At 53.2% G+C, this 26,336-nt stretch overlaps 5 protein-coding genes across 6 annotated transcripts; 1 reads left to right on the top strand and 4 right to left on the bottom strand.

Moving 5' to 3' along the window:
- Positions 1-3,417: 3,417 nt before the first annotated feature.
- On the bottom strand, positions 3,418-5,153 carry IUM83_03682 (uncharacterized protein; the record flags this gene model as incomplete). Its single annotated transcript, XM_067927709.1, has 2 exons — positions 3,418-4,874; positions 4,967-5,153. The coding sequence occupies 2 exons, from the start codon at positions 5,151-5,153 to the stop codon at positions 3,418-3,420; spliced, it is 1,644 nt and encodes a 547-aa protein (XP_067795423.1).
- A 1,372-nt stretch (positions 5,154-6,525) lies between these two features.
- IUM83_03683 (Folate-Biopterin Transporter (FBT) Family) lies at positions 6,526-8,235 on the bottom strand (the record flags this gene model as incomplete). Of its 2 annotated transcripts, XM_067927711.1 has the most annotated exons (2): positions 6,526-7,597; positions 7,670-8,235. In XM_067927711.1, the coding sequence occupies 2 exons, from the start codon at positions 8,233-8,235 to the stop codon at positions 6,526-6,528; spliced, it is 1,638 nt and encodes a 545-aa protein (XP_067795421.1). The 2 variants fall into 2 exon arrangements, with proteins under 2 accessions (XP_067795421.1, XP_067795422.1); XM_067927710.1 differs by having other exon boundaries at positions 6,526-8,235.
- A 3,839-nt stretch (positions 8,236-12,074) lies between these two features.
- On the bottom strand, positions 12,075-13,769 carry IUM83_03684 (Folate-Biopterin Transporter (FBT) family; the record flags this gene model as incomplete). Its single annotated transcript, XM_067927712.1, has 1 exon — positions 12,075-13,769. The coding sequence occupies one exon, from the start codon at positions 13,767-13,769 to the stop codon at positions 12,075-12,077; it is 1,695 nt and encodes a 564-aa protein (XP_067795418.1).
- Positions 13,770-21,345: 7,576 nt separating this feature from the next.
- On the top strand, positions 21,346-22,338 carry IUM83_03685 (Mitochondrial Carrier (MC) Family; the record flags this gene model as incomplete). The annotated part of the gene is made up of 1 exon (XM_067927713.1): positions 21,346-22,338. One exon carries the CDS (start codon positions 21,346-21,348, stop codon positions 22,336-22,338), a length of 993 nt encoding a protein of 330 aa, XP_067795417.1.
- A 1,106-nt stretch (positions 22,339-23,444) lies between these two features.
- IUM83_03686 (Phosphatidylinositol-4-phosphate 5-kinase) lies at positions 23,445-25,834 on the bottom strand (the record flags this gene model as incomplete). The annotated part of the gene is made up of 4 exons (XM_067927714.1): positions 23,445-23,456; positions 23,546-25,508; positions 25,586-25,650; positions 25,733-25,834. 4 exons carry the CDS (start codon positions 25,832-25,834, stop codon positions 23,445-23,447), a joined length of 2,142 nt encoding a protein of 713 aa, XP_067795216.1.
- Between the last annotated feature and the right edge of the window lie 502 nt (positions 25,835-26,336).

Raw genomic sequence — 26,336 nt, forward strand, 5'->3', positions numbered from 1 at the left:
GCTGAAGTCCTCAGGTGTCTTGACCTCGATCAGCATGGTCGGCTCCGCCACCTATGAAGCTGAAGTAGCCCTGCGGTGGCAGCCCACTCGTCAGTATGCGTTGAGGCCAGTATTCAGGTAGTTACTGTGTTATATGGTGCTCCAGGCGATCCGTTTCAGCGGGGTTTGATGTATAAAAATGGTAAAAATATCATAAAAATGGAAATAAAAATATGTTTTCGATATTTTTATTTTGAAAAAATCCTTCCATATTTTTCTTGCCATCCCTGTTCTGAACGGCCCCAGCTCAGGCAAACGGTCAAAGAGTGGCCACGCGCAGGCCACATACATCCAGAAAGCATCACTAAAGGGAACTGTCGACGAATGCTTTTGCAATGCTCAGACAGCAAAAACCTGTCTTAAGTGATTTAAGTGATCCGCCTTATGCATTACTGTACCTTCCTCGACGAACTAAATATTGATATATGCTTGTACATGTACAATGATCGACCCCAAGGCTATAAGCCTTCAAAAGGTAGAACGCACGCGCTGGGCCGCGAGGTACTAGTACTTCTGGTTCAAGTTCACCGAATTAATCACTGTGACGTTGTTCCGCATCCTGCACATGTAGGCTCATGCATAATCTGCTTCAGACCACGTTTCGTCTGCTTCCTCGTGCCACCGGTGGTGGACCACCACAACTGAGTCAAAGGTGCATGTATCCTTGCTTGCAAATCAAACCCTTACTCTTCTCGCGCTACTGCTCGAGTCGAGCCTCGACGTGGCAAGATCGTCACCGCTGATTCAAGACGTCTATCGGGTGGTTGCACAGTTGACCTTCCCCAGGGATTTAATCATGGACGTGGTTACATCTACATACTGTTCAGACGTGGCTCGTACACGTGCAGACGCCGCAATTTGCGACTCGAAAATATGCATGTACATGCAGTTCGTTGTCGCCTACATCTTACTTCCCAAAAAACGTACTGTCTCGATCTCGTTCAGTGTAAAATACCATGTCCAAGATGCTCTCCCTCTCTTGTGATCGCTACCCAGCACCACAAGCAAGAGATGTACGGCATATATCCATAGTCACCGAGAAGATCAACATTCTTTGCTCAACTTGAAGCCGATCCAATTAACAATGGATGTGAATGACGGAAAAGGGCAGCTAACCTTGTCTAGACTTTCTCGTCTAACGCCGCAAACGTCGCGTTATGACCAATATGGCTGTCAGCGCTGTTTTATCTCTCTCGATACGTGTACAAAATGCAGCAATACAGCACCAGAAACAAGTTTGACGATCGATGAAAGTATACTCATGAACCAGCTGAGTAATGACGTGCATAGTGTATGAACGCGGAATACTAAAGTAACAAATCAACTTGTGTAGCGCTTTCTTCGCCGTCTTGCTTTCGTACGGCTGAAGCTGTAGCACACATGAATGTCGAGGGAGGAACAGGAAACATCTGATACATTTAACATCCGCTGCCGCCAGCGATGATGAGGCACGAGGTGCTGTCGAACATGGCCATGAAGTTGGTCATGAGCGACCAGACGAAGGCGAAGGTGAGGTAGGCCACCGTGAGCGCGCCGAGGAGCTTGCTGCTGCCGCCCGAGCGCAGCAGCTCCTGGTCTCTTCCTTCTGCTTTGGCAGGAAGACGAGGAAGACCCAGGAGAAGGCCGTCATGGCATACATGATGATGACTGCGTACGTGACGTCCTTGCGGATGGAGGTGTCGTCGGCCTGGATGCGCTCCGTGGTGAGGTCGAAGGGCTGGTCGATGACGAGCGTCATTGCCGTGGCGAAGGGCGAGGACAGGTTGGAGACCATGGTGATGAGGCCGTAGACGACGCCCTCGTTGCCGACGCCCGAGAGTTCTACGATGACGAACGTGGAAATCATCCAGCCGACGCCGTACGGGAGCTGGACAGCCACGGGCAGACCGAGCCAGAACCACTGGCTGCGGAAGACGTCCCAGATCGTGATGAAGGTGGTGATGCCGTCGACGATCATGACGAAGACGCCCGTGAACATGATCATCCAGCGCCAGTTCCAGTGCAGTCCCCACTTGGACGTGACCATGATGCCGGCCATGAACAGCAGGTTATCTGCTGCCGCTCGTACCACGCGTCAATCTTTAGTCAAACGTTTTCATAAAATAAAAATTCATCCACCGCGTTATTGGTTTTTGGAGACTGTGGCCACAAATTCAGGGTTTTATGACTACATGTAGTAGATGAACTCACCATTTATGGTATTAAATATTGACAAATAAATGTGTTCCATAATTGATGTTATATACTCATAATTTATATCAATTCCTAATTAAACCCATAATAATTAGTTTGTAAGCAATAGAATTCAATAAAAACGAATATTGTTTATATATCCTTTTTTAAATGATGATATAACAATAATAGTGTTGAGTCTGCATCACACAATTTTACAGTACAAATGAGTTTTTGTGGCCGCAGGTTACGGATAGACACGGCTATCCGGGCAGACTCCGCGGCCGGCAATGGAAAACCGAGGGACTAATACCTTACCTTGGCGATTGTAGTTTGCTCGAAAATCCTGCTTCCAAGACTAGAGGTGCTTGTTTGGGCCAAGGTATGCAGGTTGGTTGAGCCTTTGGGTACTGACAGTGACGGATATGCTTATCGTCATTTCAAAGTAGAAATAGCTACTGTACGTATGCGGCTGCTTCTTGGCTAATCGAAGCCCAGATGTCTGCCCTCCGCGACTGTCCGAACGATGCCCATACCGATGTATGAACTGCCCGCTATTCAGTTTACGGCCTCTGCTTCATCGTGCAATATCAGTGTTGAATTGCGCTAGCGACTACTACAAGTATTTCGTGGACAGCCTACAGAGCACCAAGGCGCAGAGCACATGTGTGCTGTTGAGAAACGAAGCGAAGCTCTTGAACTAGACAAGTAGAAGCTAAAAAATAGGATGAAGAAGAAAGGATCAATAACTTCTCATATCACTCCACTCACTCACGCTGCCTTGGAATAGCGACAGCGGACGTTCATCAATGGGGGAGACCAAGTCCAAAAGAGGACCCAGCACTGCAACCACCGACATCCCGAGTCAATGAATGAAGTCGAATACGATCATCAAAGTTATTGAGATTGTCTATTCGGAAAGTCGAATAGAATAGAAGGTACTATAGAAATGATCCTGTGTAAGTACGGTCTTGGTTTGGTATTCAAAAGGTTGCCACAGTCTATTTCCTGCCGACTGTCCATACGCCCAAATCTGTTCAGCTAATTCGTCTTTCATTGGTGGAACCACTTCAATATAGGCAACATGAACTTCACAGTCACCAAAGTATATACCTTGGTATGTAGTTTTTGGTTACCGGTACATGTAATACAAGTGGCTTGGCAATTAAAACTCGATACATGCTCGTCCAGAACGGTGTTGTCCTCTTAGCAACCGTTGCCACCAGCGATAACGAGGCACGCGGTGCTATCGAAGATGGCCATGATGTTGGTCATGACGGACCACACGATCGCGAAACTCAGGTAGAACACTGTGATAGCGCCGATGAGCTTGCTCTTGCCGCCCTTGCGGAGGAGTCGCTGCGTTTCTTCCTTTTGCTTGGGCAACAGGAACAAGAACGCCCACGCGAAAACTGTCATGGCGTACATGATGATGATGGTGTACGTCAGATCCATGCGAATTGAGTGGTCATCCCCCTGAATTCGCTTGTTTGTGATGTCGAACGGAGCATTAATGACAAGCGTTATAGCGGAGGCGAATGGCGACGCGACATTGCTGACAGTGGTGATCAAGCCACAGACGGCTGCCTCGTTGCCCAGTCCGGCGAGTTCGACAGTCACGAAGGTCGAGATGATCCAGCCAACACCAGCAGGGAGCTGCACCGCAATGGGAGGACCAAGCCAGAACCACTGGTTGCGAAACACGTCCCAGATAACGATCATTGTAATAGTGCAGTCCACGATGATCACGACGGCTCCGGTAAATACGATCATCCAGCGCCAGTTCCAGTGCAGCCCCCACTTCGATGTCACCATGATACCCACAGCGAAAAGCAGGTTGCTCAGGATGTTGCTAACAGTGTTGTTGATGGGAGTGACGCCAACCATGTACTTCTGGACTGGTGAGCTGCCGGTGTACGTGATGTCGGCAAAAATGTGCGAGAAGAAGTTGTACGCAATGACTTGGTACACCGCGCGAGTGCTCAACAAGTCCCAGAAGCTGCTGATGTACTCTTTGAAGTTCGCGGCCTCCGTCTTCTCTTCCTTGATATAGAACCACGTTGTCGGGAACACAGGCAGCATAAGCACAGCCACCACGATCATTAGTTGCGGGAAGCTCAGCGAGAAGTTGAAGGTGCCGCCATAGTCTTCGCCGTTGAAGAAGAACCCAGTGAGAAACTCGCCAACAATCACCATGGCCGTTCGGACCGTGTAAATGCACGACTGCATCTTGCCACGTTTTTCGAGGGGCTCGCGCTGCGCCAGCTCGACTGTGATGCTGTCGGCGCTCACATCTGCCATGACGTAGCCGACGGCTGCGAAGAACATCAGCATCACGTACTTGGCGCCTTCCGATGGAGCGTCGTAGTTGATGCGGGCCTCGAGATCGGGCGTGTAGTCGGAAGGGTCGACGCTTCTGTCCGCCGCATCAGTGAAGTACGGCTTGCCGATGGGCATGATGGCCATGACCAGCAGCATGATGAAGCAAACGGCCCAACCGATCATCATATACGGTCGACGGCGGTAGCCGAAGATCGGGCGACAGTCAAACAGGATGCCGTAAAACACCTTGAAACTCCATGGCAGTACGACGAGCTGACTCGCAGCGGTGACTTGAGATCCTGAACAGTTGAGGTACTCCTGCATGAACGGGTAGATTGTCTCTGGCAGTAGTCCGTACACGAGGCCGACAGCGGCGTACTCGAAGAGCAGACCGATGTTCTCCTTGCTGGTCAGCACGGCATGCCGCCTTCACGGATGACACCGTCTTCTCCTCCAGAAGGGAGCGCACCAATGGGCACATGTTCAGGTGTCTTGACTCCGGCATAGCCACCCTCTTCGATGTCCTTGGGTTGCGAGGTGCCGCTCACGAACGACAGCCGCTTGGGAATGTCGAGGTCTTGGGTGTTCACGCCGTGGCCTCCGGCGAAGGTGGTCGGCATGGCGGAGCGTGGAGACTTGAGCTTGGGGGTGGCTTGCGGGGCTGCGAGAAAGTTGGCAAGTGAGCAGATAATGCCAGCGTTATTGAGCAAGGCAGACCGTCAAAGAGAGCGGTCATGCAAAGGTGAAGTTACGCTTGATGTCCAAGCCGTGGGCAGTATGGGGATGAGACGAATTTCGTTTCCATTCTGAACGGCCCCAGCTCAGGCAAACGGTCAAAGAGTGGCCACGCGCAGGCCACATACATCCAGAAAGCATCACTAAAGGGAACTGTCGACGAATGCTTTTGCAATGCTCAGACAGCAAAAACCTGTCTTAAGTGATTTAAGTGATCCGCCTTATGCATTACTGTACCTTCCTCGACGAACTAAATATTGATATATGCTTGTACATGTACAATGATCGACCCCAAGGCTATAAGCCTTCAAAAGGTAGAACGCACGCGCTGGGCCGCGAGGTACTAGTACTTCTGGTTCAAGTTCACCGAATTAATCACTGTGACGTTGTTCCGCATCCTGCACATGTAGGCTCATGCATAATCTGCTTCAGACCACGTTTCGTCTGCTTCCTCGTGCCACCGATGGTGGACCACCACAACTGAGTCAAAGGTGCATGTATCCTTGCTTGCAAATCAAACCCTTACTCTTCTCGCGCTACTGCTCGAGTCGAGCCTCGACGTGGCAAGATCGTCACCGCTGATTCAAGACGTCTATCGGGTGGTTGCACAGTTGACCTTCCCCAGGGATTTAATCATGGACGTGGTTACATCTACATACTGTTCAGACGTGGCTCGTACACGTGCAGACGCCGCAATTTGCGACTCGAAAATATGCATGTACATGCAGTTCGTTGTCGCCTACATCTTACTTCCCAAAAAACGTACTGTCTCGATCTCGTTCAGTGTAAAATACCATGTCCAAGATGCTCTCCCTCTCTTGTGATCGCTACCCAGCACCACAAGCAAGAGATGTACGGCATATATCCATAGTCACCGAGAAGATCAACATTCTTTGCTCAACTTGAAGCCGATCCAATTAACAATGGATGTGAATGACGGAAAAGGGCAACTAACCTTGTCTAGACTTTCTCGTCTAACGCCGCAAACGTCGCGTTATGACCAATATGGCTGTCAGCGCTGTTTTATCTCTCTCGATACGTGTACAAAATGCAGCAATACAGCACCAGAAACAAGTTTGACGATCGATGAAAGTATACTCATGAACCAGCTGAGTAATGACGTGCATAGTGTATGAACGCGGAATACTAAAGTAACAAATCAACTTGTGTAGCGCTTTCTTCGCCGTCTTGCTTTCGTACGGCTGAAGCTGTAGCACACATGAATGTCGAGGGAGGAACAGGAAACATCTGATACATTTAACATCCGCTGCCGCCAGCGATGATGAGGCACGAGGTGCTGTCGAACATGGCCATGAAGTTGGTCATGAGCGACCAGACGAAGGCGAAGGTGAGGTAGGCCACCGTGAGCGCGCCGAGGAGCTTGCTGCTGCCGCCCGAGCGCAGCAGCTCCTGGGTCTCTTCCTTCTGCTTTGGCAGGAAGACGAGGAAGACCCAGGAGAAGGCCGTCATGGCATACATGATGATGACTGCGTACGTGACGTCCTTGCGGATGGAGGTGTCGTCGGCCTGGATGCGCTCCGTGGTGAGGTCGAAGGGCTGGTCGATGACGAGCGTCATTGCCGTGGCGAAGGGCGAGGACAGGTTGGAGACCATGGTGATGAGGCCGTAGACGACGCCCTCGTTGCCGACGCCCGAGAGTTCTACGATGACGAACGTGGAAATCATCCAGCCGACGCCGTACGGGAGCTGGACAGCCACGGGCAGACCGAGCCAGAACCACTGGCTGCGGAAGACGTCCCAGATCGTGATGAAGGTGGTGATGCCGTCGACGATCATGACGAAGACGCCCGTGAACATGATCATCCAGCGCCAGTTCCAGTGCAGTCCCCACTTGGATGTGACCATGATGCCGGCCATGAACAGCAGGTTGCCGAAGATGTCGCTGAGCGTGCTGTTAATCGGAGTCACGCCCACCATGTAGGACGCCACGGGGGAGCTGGCCGTGTACGAGATGCTGGAGAACAGGCCCTGGAAGAAGTTGAAGAACACGACCTGGTACATGGCGCGCTTCTGGATGAGCTCCCACAGCTCCGTCATGTAGTTCTTGAAGTCCACGCGGGGCATCTTCTCCTCCTTGATGAAGAACCAGGTCATGGGGATCACCGGCGCCGTGAGGACCGCGAGGATGATCATGAGCTGCGGGAAGGTTAGCGAGAAGTCGAAGTCGCCGCCGTACTCCTCACCGTTGAAGCAAAATCCGGTGAGGAACTGACCGATGATCACGAACACCGTGCGCACCACGTAGATAGCGGACTGCGTCTTGCCGCGTGTCTCCATCGGCTCACGCTGCGCGAAGTCGACCACGATACTGTCGGCGCAAACATCGGAGAGCACGTAGCCCACGGCCGCGAAGAACATGAGCAAGACATATTTTCCGGACTGCGAGGCGGCGTCGAAGTTGATGCGCGCCTGGATCTCAGGCGTGTAGTCGGCCGGCTTGATGTCGCGGTCGGACGCCACCGTGTAGTACGGGTCTCCTGCTGGCATGCAGGCCATGATCAACAACATCACCAGGCAAATGACCCATCCGATCACCATCCACGGCCTGCGACGGTATCCCCACAGCGGCACGCAGTCCGACAGAATGCCGTAGAAACACTTGAAACTCCACGGCAGCACCAACAGTGTCGACGCCGTGGTCACCTGAGTGCCCGACGCGTTTAGGTACTGCTGGAGGAACGGGTAGATCGTCGCTGGCAGGACTCCGTAATTCAGTCCGACTGCTGCATACTGGACAAGGAGACCGATACTGTCCTTGCTCTTGAGGTCGGGGGCGCCGCCCTCACGCAGTGCACCGCCCTCAACGGCGTTCGGATCCGGCGACTTCACCGGCGTGTAGCTGCCATCTTCGAGCTCCTTGGGCTGGGATGTGCTGCTCACAAAGGACAATCGACCCGGTAGGTCGCCCTTGCTGGGGCCGCTGGGGCCATGGTGCGCAGTTGCCATCTCTGTTGCTAATTCTCGGGCGAGGTCAAGTGAGCTGCAGCACAGAAGTTCTGGAATGAATCGTGGCCTCCTCCGCACCTGCAGACAGCCAGGCAACCAACTGTTTGCCCATCGGTCACCGCCACAGCACTGCTGTGACTGCAGAGAGTTGCTCAGAAGAGACCGCCAGTTTTGGGGAAACCGTAGCAACGCGTCGCCTGCCGACACAGACAAAATATTGAAGTATCGCTGCCCTCTCCATTTATGTGAACGGCATGGCGGCAGGCGTGCGGATTTGCGCGCACAGGCGGGGATTGTTGTCCGTGGCGACGGACGGAGACCTGCACGATAAGCGAATCAGTGCACACAATAAAGCGATGTACTGTAACACCGGCGGCAACGTGCTCACAACTCGATCCCCTGGTGTGCTACGTAATGCCCGTCAGCAGCTTGGATGGACAACGGTTGACGACCGTTTAACGAAATCCGATTAAATTTGATTAAAAGAGGACTGATCAAGGGTAGGGCACATGTTTTATGTAATTGATACAAGTACCAGTACATGTACAGTATTATACATGTAATGTACTGTAGTTTGAGTACAGTTCACACATGCGATTTTTACACGAAATTGAGTTCAATTTGCGTTAACAATCTTCTGGTAAAGACCGAGAGCTTCCATACTCCTGACACAAGAGCGTGAGCGAGTACAACCGATAAGTAATTTACTGGAGCGGAGCTCGTGCTGCGAGCGGAAGGTGCTTCATCACCAGTATAAGTTACTGACAGTAACGTCTGTTACAGTTTACCATATCACGTGACTCCCTACGGTAGTTCTAGTGATACAGTAGTGCAAAACTTTGCGGATCCCCACGGCGATCTCGATATCTTGCTTTTATCTTTACCTTTGTTTTTAGGAACGACAATTGTATTTTGAATGAATTGCAGGATGAATGAAGAGATCAATCGGCATACACATGAACTATGTAGACGCCACCGCATAGCTTTCGTCACTTAGCAGCCCTTGCCGCCAGCAATAATAAGGCACGAGGTGGACTCGAACATGGCCACGATGTTGGTCATCAACGACCAAACAAACGCGAAAAGCACATAAAACACTGTGAGACCGCCCAAGATTTTGCCACTGCCGCCCGTGCGCAAAAGCTTTCGTGTTTCTTTTTTTCTGACGAGGCAAGAATACGAGGAACGACCACGAGAAGATCGTCATTCCGTACATGATCAGCACGGCGTACGTAAGGTCCGTTCGGATGGAGGTGTCGTCGGTCTGGATTCGCGCCGTAGTAAGGTTAAACGGTTGGTCGATCACGAGGGTCAACGCTTGAGCAAACGGAGACGCCAGGTTGCCAACCATAGTGATCAGACCGTAGATGGCTCCTTCATTGCCGATCCCCGACAGCTCGACGATAACGAAGTTGCCAATCATCCAGCCCACACCGTATGGGAGTTGAACAGCCATGGGGAGGCCAAGCCAGAACCACTGGCTGCGGAATACGTTCCAGAGCGTCAAGAAGGTAGTGAATCCGTCCACAATAATGACAAAAATTCTCGTGAAAAGGATCATCTTGCGCCAGCTTCACTGCAGGCCCCACCTGGACGTGGCCATGATACCAGCCATGAACAACACGTTGCTGAAAATCTCGCTGATGGTGTTGTTGATGGGAGTGACGCCAACCATGTACGACTGAACAGGCGAGCTGGTCGTGTAGGAAATGCTGGAAGACACGTTCTGGAAGAACTGGTAGAAGATGACTTGGTAAACGGCTGGCTTTTGAATGAGTTTCCAAAGCACAGCCATGTAGAGCTTGAATGGCACTCTCGCCTGCTTTTCCTCTTTAATGAAACACCACGTAATGGGGAGAATTGGCGCCGTAATGACCGCGACAATCGCCATCAACTCCGGGAAGTTCAGTGAGAAGTCGAAGTCGCCGCCGTACTCCTCGCCGTTGAAGCAGAAACCAACCAGCAGCTGGCCTAGGATGACAAACACGGTGCGAACTGTGTAGATAGCTGACTGGGTTTTGCCACGCTGCTCGATGGGCTCGCGTTGCGCAAAGTCCACCACGATACTGTCAGCGCATACGTCCGCCAAAACGTATCCGATAGCCGCGAAGAACATGAGCATGGCGTACTTGCCGGCCTGGTTACCGGCGTCGTAGTTGATACGGGCTTCAATCTCCGGGGTGTGATATCAGCGACGGCAATGTCACGGTCGGATGGAATGGTGTAGTACGGGTCTGCAGCAGGAGACGCGGCCATCACGATAAGCATGGCAAGGCACATGCCCCAACTGACGAGCATCCAGATTTTCCGACGGTAGCCGCAGATCGGAACACAATCCGACAGGATGCCGTAAAAGACCTTGAAGCTCCATGGCAGGATAACCACCTGACGAGCATCCAGATTTTCCGACGGTAGCCGCAGATCGGAACACAATCCGACAGGATGCCGTAAAAGACCTTGAAGCTCCATGGCAGGATAACCAGCGTTGAAGCTGTAGTCACTTGGGACCCTGTGGCGTTTAGGTACTGCTGTAAAAAGGGGTAAACCGTAGCAGGCAACAGACCGTAGTTGATGCCGACAGCAGCATACTGGAACAGTAGTCCAATGCTGTCCCGCTGGGTGCTCCACCCTCACGGAGAGCGCCTCCCTCGAGATTGGCCGGGTTGGGGGTTTTCGCCTGCGAGTACCATTGTCCGGGTCCTTCGCTTGCGAGGCACCGCTCAGAAACGACAGCCGGACGGGGATATCGAGTTTGTTAGGGCCAGCAGGTCCGTGTTGCGACGCCATGTGTCAGTCAGTCTCTGATAGGATACCCAGCGCAAACAGGCAGGTATGTAGTTGAGAGCTCTGTTGAACGACAGAACGCGAATTCTGGAATGAGAGCTGCCCTGGAGTCTCAAAACTTAATCTTTGTGAAGGCTCTACTGGCGAGCTCGCCATAGTCCGTGATGCGAAATGTAGGTTACTCGACTCCCGTCCCGAATTGTGATGGAGTGCATTTTCTGGCGACCTAACATGCATACTGTACAGAGTCGGCGGTACATGTACAGTACAGCACTGTCGCTTTCACCCTATCGGGACAAGCTGGAGGGGATCTGTCGACTTGATTTATTATATACAGTAATTTGATTTATTATATACAGTAATAGGCGATGCGCTTTACGCCAGCTGGGCGAGGAATCGGTGACGTCCCGAAATCACCGACTAGCATTCGTTGCCTCCTGCGTGATGAACAGCAACGAGAGCAGCGCTGCAAATGGTACGCGAGGCGCTAACTCCGAGGTCCACACCGTATGTGCGTGCAGTCGCGAGCTAGACGGTGTAAACGGGAAGCGGACGTGGAGAAGATCCACACAGCACGGCCGCGCTAGCACAAGGTACCTCTAGGCGTTGGGCCTTCCAGACCAGTCCTGGGCGCATTTTTCGCCACCGGATCTTATTAATCTGGTTTTAATCTCAATTAATCCAGCAACGATTGACGATGTTGTTGCTAGAAAGGGATCTTCAAAGGTCCTTCCGGCCAACAGAGGATCCATTCGGGTGTCACGCCATATACACAAAGTGCGAGAGGTGAACTGTATCGCGCTACGCGAAATTGATGACGAATATCCTCCTCCTTCAGTGCATTGCCGCCGGCAGACGCATGAAGACAGAGGCGCTCGTTATGGATAATGGACAGCCTGGTCCACTCAGCGCTGTGTTGAATGTCAAACTCGCTCACCTGCCGGTAAGGGATAACTGCGGAAAAGGAAATCTGATTTCGTAGACTAGACTTATGACGAAATATACTCATTAGAATTGCACTGCTGTTACTGTAGTTGTCCTCATACTTCTGCCTCTTAGCAGCCCTTGCCACCTGCAATGAGCAGGCACGAGGTGGACTCGAACATGGCCATAATGTTGGTCATCAACGACCACACAATAGCGAAGGACACGTAGAAGATCGTAAGGCCACCCATGATCTTGCTGCTGCCGCCCGCGCGTAGCAACTCCTGCGTCTCCGCCTTCTGGCGAGGCAAGAACACGAGGAAAGCCCACGAGAAGATCGTCATTCCGTACATGATCAGCACGGCGTACGTAAGGTCCGTTCGGATGGAGGTGTCATCTTCCTGAATTCGAGCCGTGGTCAGGTTCAGGGGCTGGTCGATAAGTAGCGTCAGGGCCTGCGCGAACGGAGACGCCAGATTGCCCACCATAGTAATCAGACCGTAGATAGCTCCTTCGTTGCCCACGCCAGCCAGCTCGACAATCACAAAGTTGCCAATCATCCAGCCCACACCGTAGGGAAGCTTCACGGCCAACGGCAAACCAAGCCAGAACCACTGGCTGCGGAACACATTCCAAATCGTTAGGAAGGTTGTGATGCTGTCCGCAATAATGACGAAGATGCCCGTGAACAGGATCATCTTGCGCCAGCTCCAGTTCAGACCCCACTTGGACGTCACCATGATACCAGCCATGAACAGCACATTGGCGAAGATCTCACTGATAGTGTTGTTGATAGGAGTGACGCCTACCATGTAGGACTTGACGGGCGAGCTGGCCGTGTACGAGATGCTGGAAAACACGTTCTGGAAGAACTGGTAGAAGACGACCTGGTACACAGCGCGCTTCTGCAGCAGCGTCCAGAACTCGCTCATGTAGTGGCGGAATTCGATCCTGGGCTTCCGTTCCTCCTTCACTAGGTACCACGTAATGGGGAGAATCGGCGCCGTGATCACTGCGACGATGGACATCAACTCCGGGAAGTTCAACGAGAAGTTGAAGTCGCCGCCGTACTCCTCACCATTAAAGCAGAAGCCAACAAGCAATTGGCCAATAATGACGAACACCGTGCGCACCGTGTAGATAGCTGACTGGGTTTTGCCGCGCTGCTCGATGGGCTCACGCTGGGCGAAGTCCACCACGATACTGTCAGCGCACACAACAGCTAGGACATAGCCGAATGCCGCGAAGAACATGTACATGACGTATTTGCCAGCCTGGTTGCCGGCGTCGTAGTTGATACGAGCTTCGACCTCCGGGGTGATATCGGCGAGTGCGATGTCACGGTCAGACGGGACGGTGTAGTACGGCTCTCCAGCAGGCGAAGTGGCCATCACCAGCAGCATCACCAGACAAATCGTCCAGCCCACGAGCATCCACGACTTGCGGCGGTACCCGTAGATAGGCACGCAGTCCGACAAGACGCCGTAGAAAACCTTGAAACTCCACGGCAGGATAACCAGAGTATTAGCAGTGGTCACTTGGGAGCCCGTCGCGTTCAAGTACTGCTGCAGGAACGGGTAGATCGTAGCGGGCAGCAGGCCGTAGTTGATGCCAACAACGCAGTACTGGAACAGTAAGCCGAGACCATCGTGGCTGGTAAGGCTGGGAACCTCACCCTCGCGGAGAGCGCCCCCCTCGAGATTGACGGCATCCGGAGTCTTCGCCACGGAATAGTCGTGGCCAGTGTTGACCTTGGCTTGCGAAGCGCCGCTGACGTAGGACAGCCGGACGGGGATGTCGAGGTTGCTGGGCCGCTCAGCCACCATTCTTGCGTTGCTTGAGTAGTGGAGAGCAAATTCCGAAATGAGCTGAAGGCTGGTCTGGAAGAGATCTACATGTACGAGAGTGACGGGAACAATAGCTCCGTGCCCCTTTCGACATCAAGCACCCATACTTGCAGCAAGACAATGTCTACGGTACACGACTACGATACATGTACGAGGTACAGTGACTGATCTCTTCCCACCAGCCACTGGACTCCAGTCTGGAGCACCCGACTCGTTGGATTTGTACAAACAAAGCTTGCCGCACCGAGCCGGTACTGAAAATGGTGACGTCCTAGAATCTGAAGCAGGCATTCGCTCCTTTCGCCATGAAACTTGGCAACGACACAGCACATCGGATCGACCATGCGCCGAGCTGCACCAGCCGCCACGTTACTTGCTCCGGATATGTGTGCTTGCCAAGTTACAACTGGAAATCTGTAAGCTGAAGCAGGTTTCTACACAGGGAAAGCCGTTTGTTCAGATTAATTAATCGGGATGGTGCGCCGCCCAACCACCAGTCTCCATTATCGAGCGTCACAGTGCAGAGGCATCGATTAACTTTGGAACCCAGCTACACAGTACAGTACCGTATGAAAGAGAGCGTCTAAAGTGTCTTTGGCTTTGCAAGGGTCTCGAGCCCCGCTCGTCGATCTGGTCTATTGGAAATGGCTCGCGAACTGGACAAAGCGTGCATATTTTGACTTGAGCTCCGTTTCCGCACTGCAAGTCAATTTAGCATTCGCAAGCGCCTTTTCAGGATATATCAGCCACATGCCCGTTCACCGCCATGCCTTCAAGATCTTCTAAACCGCCAAGGACCCATACAACGCATCCAAACCCGCATTTATCAACTTGCTCTCAATCGAGAAGTTCATCGCCTCCATCCCCGCTATCATCGATGCCTGCGATCTGACCGTGTCCGCCGACGTGGCAACTGGCCCCGTTTGAGGCTACTGCGCCAATGACGTCAGCATGGTGTGCACGTCCATGTGGGCCGAGCACTGGAAGGCGTGCGGCGGCGTTCGCCAGTAGGCCATCGACATCAAGACTGCCGTCAATTCGGGCAAGGGCAAGAAGAGTCTGCTCAGCTTCAGCGGCTGCTGCTCGCAGTACTACCGACGGAGCCCCACTAGCTGCTCGAGGTGGACGTCATCGCAGGTGATGCGACTTGTTCGAGGACGTGCTTCGGGTGGCAGGCAGCTGAGTGCGCTTCACTGGGAGTTGGCGGCCGACACAACCGCAAAAATTCAAATTCAAATTCGGGTGGCAGCAATGTGGAAGAGTCTTGTCGCCGGTGAGGTCAAAATGAAAAAGACAGCTTGATACACGAGTCTCAGGCATTCGTGGATAGACGCATTGTGCGGCAGGGCGCAGCCATCTTGCGGGCAGGAGACAGGACGAGAAGATCTAGCTTGTTGAAGTGTTGTCACGGTAATACGCGGGTGAGCCTCGTATTGAGTGCTTGTGAGCAAATTTGAGACTGAGATTGAAATGAAGTAGTGAATGAGCTAGAACTACGTTGAACTACAGCAAAGTAGCGCCACTGAACTAGACTAACATATGTACAATCTTGTCTAAGCCATCATTCGAGGAGTTCCTGGAACTTCATCCACGAGTTGTGGTTCACGACAGTGAACAGCTTGGATGCGTGCGGAGGTTATGGTTAACCGCAGCCTTGAAGGTAACTGGGGTTTACCATGACAAGCGTCCCTTCAAGTGCGCGTTGATACGACGTAGTATACGATTGCCACATGTAGCAATCGTTTTTATAGCAACCAATTTGAAATTGGTTCCGCTTACCCTTACCCTAGACCAGTGGGTGCAACCCCCAGCACACTTCCAATAGTGGGCGGTGGAAGGTATATCGGTATTTCTGTGCGGTTCACCCTAGGATCTGTGGATTTACCTGTTCTGACTGTGCGATCCCACCGCTCTCCCCTCCAGTATCAGGTCTTCTTAATCGGACTTGGAGTATAATCACCATTGTGCTAAAATCAGATTATGAAACTGTAAAACGGACATCGGGCCGAATAACTGTGCAGAAGAAGGTACGATGCCTAGTATGGTTCGTTGCTGCTTGACGATAAAGAAAAGTGAAGCACTGAGTAGATACCGTGTTAAGGGACGTATGGCGAGGTTTGATTTCACAGTCGGCGATGGGCTTGATGTTTTGCGGGCGAAGGTAGCGACCAAGTTCGAGTCAGCTATACGGAAGCCGCTTGACTCAACTACGATAGTGTATTTGAAACCAAGCAACAATGTCCCCAAAAGCTATACCAGCCTGTTGCAAGTTCCAATGAAGCAAAACACAGTAGTCACCGCCGAAGAGTGCGCTCTGCAATGCCAAGCACGAGATATACCATAATATGAGAGAGGAATTTTATCAAAAGTATCACTATCGTGTTTGTGAGGGTTTTTTAATGACGAGCACAGGGCGGCGTCTTGGCTTCCACTAGCGCTGAGTCATATTATGACCCGGAGTGCCGTACGCATACAGCAAAATAGCAGGCCTCCATCTTAAGTCTTCGGAGTAAGTCATTGTAAGCGAGAAAACCCCGAATGGCCAGGTGATTGGTGGCATTCGGACTTTCTCGTCCTCTAAGGACTGCTAACTTGGCTCTAATCTGAGTTTTAACTTTAGCACAGGTCATAGCAAATTCCACCCTACCCCTAGTCTCGCGTATCTTATTCCCAGTTTAAGACATCGACTTGGCCAAAATTAGAGACCTTTCGAAGCCCCGTTTGAGTTTGCTTTCGTTTCAATGTGTGAACGGCACAATACATGTACTCTTGACCAGAATGGGTCCACGGTTCTGAATAGCATCGAGCAGCGTCATCGCGCCGTTACTGCATCTAACCACTGATTCTTAGTGTGTCACGGTGAAGTGAACACTCAATGGCTCATGTATACAGGCGAATATTTTCCCATATCGGTACAAGTAAATCGCCATCACGAATGTGAATGGTGCCCCAACGATATTGTTTAAAAAATACAAAAAGTACGTACAAGGTCCCGCTAACGACTTTTCATGATCTAAACGCTAGTCAATTTGATCTCACCACCGACAAAAGTTTCCAAGTGCAACTTTCAAGTCCACAGTATCAACAACCGTTGCTAAGTGCAACTTCCAAGTCCACAGTATCAGCAACCGCTACCTCCAGCGATCACGAGGCAGTTGGTGCTTGGCATAATCCCCAGTATGTTCGTCACGACAGACCAAACCAGTGCAACAGACAAGTAGCCAACAGTCAGCGCACCGAGAAGGGCGCTCGATGCACCTGATCGCTTCAGCTCCTGGGTTTCGTGTTTTTGCCTGGGTAGGAGGAAGAGAAAGAGCCACGACACTGAGGTCATTCCGTACATGAGCAACACTGCTTCCGTGATGTCGCGCCGAACAGCATAGTCATCGACTTGCACGCGTTCGTTACTTAAATCCCACAGAGTGTTGTCAATAGTCTTCGTCAGAGTGGCCGCAAAGGGAGACGCAAGGTTTGCTACGGTTGTAAGCAGGCCGTACATTGCCCCTTCGTGCCCTTCGCCTACCAGCTCCACGGTAACAAACGTACCGATGAGGAAACTGATGCCAGCAGGGACGTTGACTGCTATCGGCAGTCCCAGCCAAAACCACTGGCTGCGGAAAACGTCCCACACCGTGAGGAATGTGCACACCGCATCCACAGCAATCACCGCAACTCCTGTGAACACGGTCATCGTGCGCCAGTTCCACGCTAGCCCGTATTTGCCTGTGAGCACGATGCCGCCCATGAACACGGCACTGCCTATGACATCGCTGATGGTGTTATTGATGGGCGTGACTTGCACCATGTACAGCTGGATTGGAGACCCCGCAGTGTACGAGAAACTTGCAAATATGCCGCTGAAGAACGAGTAGAAGACTATCTGGTAGACCGCGCGAGTTTTCATTGCTTGCCAGAAATCGCCCACGTACTTGGAGAAGCTCACTGGCGGCTTTAAGGACTCTTCGACGTAGAGCCATGTAACAGGGATAATTGGCGTTGTACAGACAGCTAGCCCCACCATCAGTTGTGGAAACGACAGCGAAAAGTCGAATGACCCTCCGTACTCCTCACCGTTGAAGGCGACACCGGTGAGAATTTGGCCGATTGTGGCTGCAAGAGTCCGCGTAGCGTAGACTGTAGACTGTGTCCTTCCTCGCTCAGCCAGCGGCTCTCGCTGCGCTAGCTCCACGACGACACCATCGGCACAGACATCCGACAGAACGTATCCGAATGCAGCAAACATCATGAGAATGACGTAGATACCGCCTTCAGATGTTGCATCACGATTCAATCGCGCCTCGATCTCGGGTGTGTAGTCAGCGGGGGATACATCGCGATCCGAGGGGTACGAGAAGTAGGGCTTGCCCACCTGAATGCACCCCATTGCCAGTAGCATTGCCACACAAATCGTCCACCCAAGCATCATGTAAGGCCGGCGACGGTATCCACATATTGGGAAGCAATCGGATAGAACTCCATAAAACACCTTGAAACTCCATGGCAGCACAACCAGCGTGCTTGTAGTGAGGACCTGCGCCCCGCTTGCGTTGAGATACGCCTGCATGAACGGGTAGATAGTGGAAGGCAGTGTGCCGTACACCAGCCCAACCGCCGCATATTGCAGCACGAGGCCAATATGCTGTTCGGTGAATAGATTAGACGCCCCACCCCAGCGTAGTGCACCGGAGGCGCCCCCCACCAACTCAGGAGGAGACGACGGGGCCTTCACACCCTGATATTCGTGATATGCCTCCTCCAAGCATGACGAAGACACGCGATCTACCGTCATGGATCGCTTCAAGCTGAATTGGATCATCCTGGACAGAGGTTCTTCGCGCCAGCCAAGCAGCTACAGAAATGAACGGTATTAATGAAAGTCGTCTATCGCGATGATTGATGCTCCTCCACTGTAGATTGAGAAGACTGCAGGTCCCCAGATCCTCCAATGGAAGTTGTGCGACCAACAGACTACACGAGCCAGCATTTCCCATCTCCATCATCGTCCTCACCCGTGAAGGTCTCTATGTTCCATCGGTCTGGGGCACAGGGCAGAAGGGTTTTCAATGCGGGGTGAATCTCGGCTGTACTAGACAACCGTCAATATGTATCGGATGAACAAAATCGGACGCCATCCATCGCTTCGAGTTGGCTGACGGCAGATTCCGGCATGCGTTGTCCAACAGCTTTTCAGCATTAAAACAAACAACTGCTTGCACATGCAAGTTGTATGATCCACGAAAACTGATACCAGCGTGGGTGAAGGGTATCAAATTGCAGGGTTCCACATGCGCGCCAGAGAGCAAGGTGAGTCACATGACGGTAAGACAACTTAGTACATGTAATCCAGAATAAACAAAAGTCATCCAGACATAGCCAACAGCGCTATTAGGGCTCTATGCAATTTCAACGTAAACACACGTGGAGAGTTATCCAAAGCAGATACCGTGATCTCGGGTTTACTCGCCAGTATGCCATAGTCTCCGCCTGTCCTGTCACACGAACTTCACTCAAAGGTGATGTCCAGTTCGCTCGGGGGATCACCTCTAGTGGTGTTGCCCCAGTTCCGATTTCGACAGGCAGCCAACCGACCAGCCTTCGGGATAAAACTTCCCCAACAAGAAGCACCCAAGCGCACTGATGGATCGCATTTCCAGCATCTTCGCACGTTTCGAGCCAAGCCGATCGTCGATCGCCATGACTTCCGACGTGATCGGCCATGTTCTGCCTCGTGCATCGGTTGGAGGTGGCTGTGTGTTTCACGAAGAAAGACACCGGGTCCGCACTCCATACTCGAGACCCCAGCAACACCAAGCGTACCCGCCGTCCACCACGAAGCCGCTGGTTATTGTTAGTCCCATATCCGCAGAAATCGCAAGTCCAGCCTCGGTGGAGCTACCGCAGACGCCTCTCGGTAATCAGATGGAAGCCTCGCTCGCGCGAAGGATGAACAATGCGACTGTGCGTGCGAGCTATGATCATCAGGAGGCTCGTGAAGAGCCTGTGCGTGACCTCACGACTCGGTCTCCACCCGACCAAGAAGAAGCTCACGCTCCAATCTGTCCGATTGATCCTGCACTACCAACGACGCCGCTCTCCAAGCCGGCGACCAGAGCGCTGCCCTCGGTCAAAACGATTCAAGTCGCTGACCCAGCAAAACCAAAGCCCAAGCGTAAGCGCATTCGCCTCAAGACGGCACGGCGACGCGAACAATGCCGCACGAACCAAGCTCGCTACCGGAAGAAGCAGAATGAGCTCGCGAGAGGCCTGGAGACCACCGTGCTGCTGCTTCGGCAGGAGATCCCGATGCTGGAGACCCAGCACACTAGGCTCGTTTCTAATGCCAAGTTGAGCGCCTGGTACGTGGTGATGGAATATTTTCGCGTTTTCCGTAATGGAGCTCGACTTTCCGATCAGACAGCCTCGGGGCCTGAAGCGTGGCTCCAGAAAGCAGAGGCTCAGCAGCAGCTTGCTTTCCTGCAATACTCAATGTCGGACTACGTTGTGCTGGGGGAACAACGTGGTGTCAGCACGCTTCTCGAACAATGGAAACGATTCACGACGAGCTTTGACGACCTGCAATTCCAGGTGGAGGACATGACGCGAGTCTCCAACGACTTAATCGCGGCTACAGCGTCGCTCAATGTGACTATTTCCGAGTCGACGCTGCACCGTGTGTTCCCACATTTACTACCGCGTGAAGATAACAAGACCCAACAAGGTAAAACAGCGATCCTGAGGTCAAAGTTGCTAGGCCAACGGCTACGTCTTCCGTGCCAGCTTTGCTTCGAGTGGGACGAGAAAAGCAAGCGGTTGGTGCGGGTGGAGAAGACTGTGAATTTCCTGGCCCCGCTTCTCCAGGTTATGGGCACTCTAGCAGACGCAGCGTTTGTGCTGGAAAGCGCTCGGATAAAGCAGGACGGCTCCTTGGCTGAGTTCTGAGTGCGAGTCAGTAGGAACAAGAGCAGCCACTTGTATTTCTAAGCTATGAATCGTTTCTTGCTGTTGCACTTTGTCACCTTCTTGCCGTAGTTGTCTCGTAGCTCCGGTTTGATGTTGAAATCTCAGACAGAACTTTCAAGCGGTAGTGCTTTCCTGAACGTGGCCTCGACCAACTTCCACTTGACGTCCACCAAATTTCCAACGCAGCCGTTTCTCTGCTTCCGTTTCTATCCTCTTCGCAGCTTCCCCTACTACTTCATACTGCAGTCCAATCATCTCTCCCCGTCCAATCAAGTATCGCAACCTCCCTCTTCCCAACTCATCCCCCCAAAATCAATTCATCCCTCTCCAATCGTTTTCAGCGGGATACGTATTCCCACCAGTGTTCGTCCCGGTGGTTCTATGGCGCATAGAAACTAATACCCCCCATTTCTAACGTTTCTACCCGCAACCTGTGGCTCTAAACGCCCAGAGACAGACACGACGTCACTTCCACGAGCTCAGCTATACCCCCCCCCCCCCACCTGCTGCCTGCAGCGCCACAGCCCTTCTTGCGTCCCCGACGCAAGCCTCCGCCCCTCCGATGTCTCCGGCGGCCGCACCCCTGCCGGGCGCCATGACCTGCAACAGCTTGCGCGCCGCCGGCTCGCACCCGACGGCCACCGCCACGTCCGCCGTGGCCGCCGCGTCCCCCGCCGTGCGCGCGCTGTGCTCGGGCGCCGTGGCGGGCGTGGTGGCCGACTCGGTGGTGCACCCGCTGGAGGTGATCAACCTGCGCATGAAGATCCAGCAGCGGCCCAGCGCCAAGTACAGCGGCATCCTGCGCTCCGTGCGCACCATCCTGCGGGAGGAGGGCGTGCGCGGCTGCTTCGGCGGGCTCAGCACCACGCTGCTGGCCTCCCCCGTGTGCGCCGCCATGTACTTCGGCACGTACGAGACGCTCAAGGCCTCGGCGGCCCCGCTCGTGCCCGAGGAGCAGCGCGGCGTGGTCTACTTCCTGGCCGGCGCGGCCAGCGAAGCCATCATCTCCGCCATCAGCGTGCCGTCCGAGGTCATCAAGTCGCGGCTGCAGCTCGGGCGCAACCCGCGCAACGCCAGCGGCGGCGTCGTCAAGTACACGCAGAACTACAGAGGCACGGCCCACGCCGCCAGGTCCATCGTGCGCTCCGAGGGCGTGCGCGGACTCTACGCCGGCTACTCGGCGTGTCTGAGCGTCGACACGTTCTTCTCCGCCTTCTCCTTCCTCTTCTACGAGACGCTCAAGCACAGGTACCAGCAGTACCTGCTGTCCGCCAACGTGGACCGGCAGCTCAACTCGGCCGAGTCGCTGGCGGTGGGCTCCGTGGCGGGAGGCATGGCGGCCTTCTTGACCAACCCGCTGGACGTCATCACCGTGAGGCTCATGACGCAGGGCAAGAACAAAAAGTACCTGGGACTGCGCGACTGCTTCGTCAAGTCTGTGAGCAACGAAGGCCCCGCGGTGCTCTGGCGCGGCGCGTCCTGTCGGATTGTGTCCATTATGCCCACCACGGGCATCTGCTTCGGCGTGTACGAGACGATCAAGCACACGTTCTTCAACGGCGAGCTCGACGACTTCGAGCTCGAGTGACAAGGAGAGCACGAGTGCTAAATATCGACTTAGAACTGTGGACGAGGGCGTATATAATAGAACCAACGAATATGCTGTGCCATCTGCCTTGCTTGTCTGCAGTTCCGCATCCATTGATGCCGCTCAACGACGGATCGAAGCGTCCATCGTCACAGCTGCTGCCACTGACTGGGTTGTTCCTCAACTCGAATGCAAATATGTTCAACCTGTGCGTAATGCTTCCTTGTTGACAAGACAGCGAAAGTAGTGACAAGACATTATTTCCAAGTTCAATGTTTGCCAATTTGTCGGCACACAACCTTGAAAGCAGTAGCGTCGTATGAATCAAACTAAAAGGTGCATAACAAAACACAACGTTATATACACGATTCAGCGTACTGGCCACTATGGAAGTGGTGCTAGTCACCTCGTAGCTAGGCCGACGTACTGACGTAGCAAAGACGAATCGTTGTTCTTTGGCTTTCTCGCGGCATATTTGGAAGACACGGTTAGGCACAGATCGAGTGTGCGGCACCGCGTCGATTGTTATTTACTTGCGCTTCTCTCAACTCGCCCATTCACAGGAGTGTGTTGACTAATGATGTTCCCTGAAAATCTGGGCAGCAGGTTCTGCAGTGTTAGTTCTCTTTTCATTGGCGACTTTACTTCAACAAGTACCACTTCATTGGCACAGCATGTCGCTGTGACTACAACACTGCAACTTCGGTGACGTTGTTTCCGCGTTGGTACTTTTGGTCATGAAGCATGCAGCGACATCTCCCCAACAACAGATGAATTATGCACGAGACCATCGAGTTCAAATACGATAAGTAATTATAAAACCAGCGGTACTCTTGGTCTATACGCAGTGTAGCGTACTGTGAATTGTGTCGAGTTGCATGCCATCCGCTCTGGCCTGTCGGGATGAGAATACAGTAGTGATGGCCCCCTCTTTCCTTCCTTGACTGTGGCTGCGAGTGCGACTCCTACGCTTCATTCTACAGTTGGAACTTCCACGTTGTCGAGGTTGATACGGAATGCTGGTGATTGGACCACGTGGTGCGACGATTTCCCCCGCGATGCCTGCGAGTGTCTGCATGATGGCGTAGTCTGCAGTAGATATGTTGTTATGAGGCACCCTATCAGAAGTACACAAAGACGCCACGATAGATCCATCAGGGGCCCGAATGGGGAATCCAGCGTAGAAGCGAATGCCGAAGTCGCGAACCACAGGAAGCTGGGCGAAGCGTAGATCGGCCTGTGCATTCTTGATAACCAGTGGCTTATCAACGTAAATGGTGTGAGAGCACATGCTTTCAGTTCGCGGAGCTTGCAGACCAAAGTTGCGAGGTGGGTATGTTCCGACTGAATGGAAGAGGGTTTCGTCCACGAGAGAGATGAAGCCGACGGGGCAGTTGAGACGCTTTGCAGCCACTTGAGCCAGTAGGTCAAGCGCAGAGTGGTCGTATTCAGGTTCCAAAATCCCTGAAGCCTGAATGTGGTGCAGACGACGGGCTTCACGTGCTGGGGACGGCGTCGGTGGTAGCGGGTGGCCTTCATAAGTGGTTCTCGTTGCGTCGAATGTGTAGCGGTAGTCGTGCACCAGCTCTGCCGTCTTCAAACTGCGAGCGGGAAATTGCCTCTGGGAAGCGCGCAGAGATTGGTTCACGTAGCGTTCGAGCTGCGTGTGAACGCTTTCTTTTGTTGCGGAATCCTTTCTCCTCGCACTGGATTTCCCCCGTGATCGACATCTAGCTCGATTGGTTCGGCTAGAATCTAGCAAGATCTGGCCAAGCTGGACCAGTCCGTCCGAGCACTCGGTGTGGTCATTAGTGTAGGGCTGAATGGCTAGATCGCCCTCTTCGCCCTCAACGTAGCTAGCGTCCGAGGACTCGGAAGCCGTGAGAATATCATCGCCAATACTCTCGGAACCGAACTCATCGCTTTCAAAGATCTGAGACCATTCGGAGCTTCGTCTCAATGGAACCACTGTTGGCCCGAGTGCCGCGATAATGTCTTCGTCAGCGAAATTGCACGAGTCCACGCGAACGACACAGGTAAGACACACGCGATTATTCCGCACTTCGCCGACCCGAGCTTCGACCTCATAAAGCTGAGAGCACTCGCCGCACACCAGATGACCACATATCTGGCAGTAGAATTCACGTCGGAAGAGGGTGAAGCGCTTTAAACAGATCTGACACATGCTGCGAAGCTGCGAAAAGCTTGACTTTCCTGCTTCAGGGGCGTTGGACGGCTGAAAGTACATGAATGACTGAAAACCAAAGCGGCGGCGACGGATGACTCGCTCAATCTCGTCCAGCTGATGCGCCAGCAATTCCACAACGTGTTTGGCCTCTGGATTCACCACACTCGGGCCCCTTTTGTCCCAGTCATCCGGTGACGCGAACCTGCGCGGGCGTCCATTACGACCATCCAGTGCAGGAGAGTACCCGAAGGAGTTCTCCAAGGTCGGGGCTGCGACGTACGCGTGCACAAAAATCCTCGTAGTAACACTTTGCGTTGCAACGTCTTTATCAGCGTCTGCAGCTCGAGATTCAATGTCAAAGGCGACGCCGAGGTGGTCTACGTCTCGTCGGAGCGCAGAACGGAAGCCCCGAGGGATAATTTGGTCGTGAATACGCTTGGGCAGCGTCTTCATCACATGTACAGCACGATCTGACCCCGGGTAACAATGTGTAAGTGACGAAAAGCATAGCCTCTGCGTGCTGGGGTGCTCTGGATGACACAAGTGACTCGGGGTCAACCGAACTCGCCAGCTCGGTCGCAGCGCAGCCATCTGCACGCCAAGTAGAGCTTGACTCGCGTTCTTCGAGCCGTCGTTGTGTAGTAGCCGACATCGTTCTCGGTAAAGCAGCTCTCCTCCTTCGAACCTGTTGCCGTTCAGAGCTTCCATAGTGGCCTCGTAGTCGCTCGACGTCTGACTCACGAGCACGTTGAGCACCTCGTTCATATGACACTTGAGTGTCATGGACGCAGCTACTGCATACTGCACCTCGCTGCCATCAGACCCGCCGTCGTCCGGGGGCATCCCCACCAACTCAAAGGCGTTGACACTCGATCCAGCGCTCGACGTGCGTCTCCAGACCCGTTCATTCCTCGACGGGTTGCTGCGTAGTGCTGCGTGCAGCTTAGGCAGCGACTTGAGCAGGTCGTCGCAGATCTGCTGCCTGGAAAACACCAGCCGCTCCCGGCCGTAAATCTTGGTCACCAGTCCTGAAGGTTCGTCGTTGGCTGCTTCACCGACAGCGATTGATCCTCGCGGTGGATCCTGGTGTCGTCTCGACCCGGTGGCCATCGTGCCACGCGCGACTACCGGTATGCAGTGATCAATACGTCAAACGCTCCGATCCAAGTGCAGAATGGGAAAGTGACTTGCACTGCACTATCCTACCTCAGCCACCCTCGGAGCTCTGGGCCATGTCGGCGATGCAACGAGCACCACAGACTGTGGCACAGTGGCATCGGAGACTTTGCCGGCGGATGGGGAGACCAACGTCGCTCCTCTTCGCTGCCGGCTGGTCTCACAGCAAAGGACGTTCAAGGTCGCGGTCACCGTGACGATCCGGCCTTGCACCCGCCACAGCCACCCAGCAGTCTGCTACATGGACATCCTTAGGATCCGTTGCAATGCATAGGCGATGGTATTCAAAATGCTCGAAGTGATGGCCAAACACTCTGTGTATCGGTCGAAGCTGCCAACATTTCAGTGCGGCCTACTACGGCGCCATGTTGGTCGGTTTCTGCTGCCGCGCCATCGTCTATCGGATGCCAAGCGGTGGAGAGTACGATCCACCCCGCGCACAAGCACCTGGTGGATACGTCACCTAGTTCGGGAACTCGACGCGATTCGAGAGATAACCAGGATGACCGAAATCGACGCTGCCACCATCAGTGGTGGCGAGGCTTGTGAATTACATGGAGAGCTCTCCGTTGCTGGTCCGTCCGCAGCTCGGCGTCGCAGAGCTAGAAAAGGTTAAGCGTCAGCTCAATAAGCT

Source organism: Phytophthora cinnamomi (assembly GCF_018691715.1).
Source record: "Phytophthora cinnamomi strain GKB4 chromosome Unknown Contig21, whole genome shotgun sequence".
In the NCBI taxonomy this organism is placed as follows: Eukaryota; Oomycota; class Peronosporomycetes; order Peronosporales; family Peronosporaceae; genus Phytophthora; species Phytophthora cinnamomi.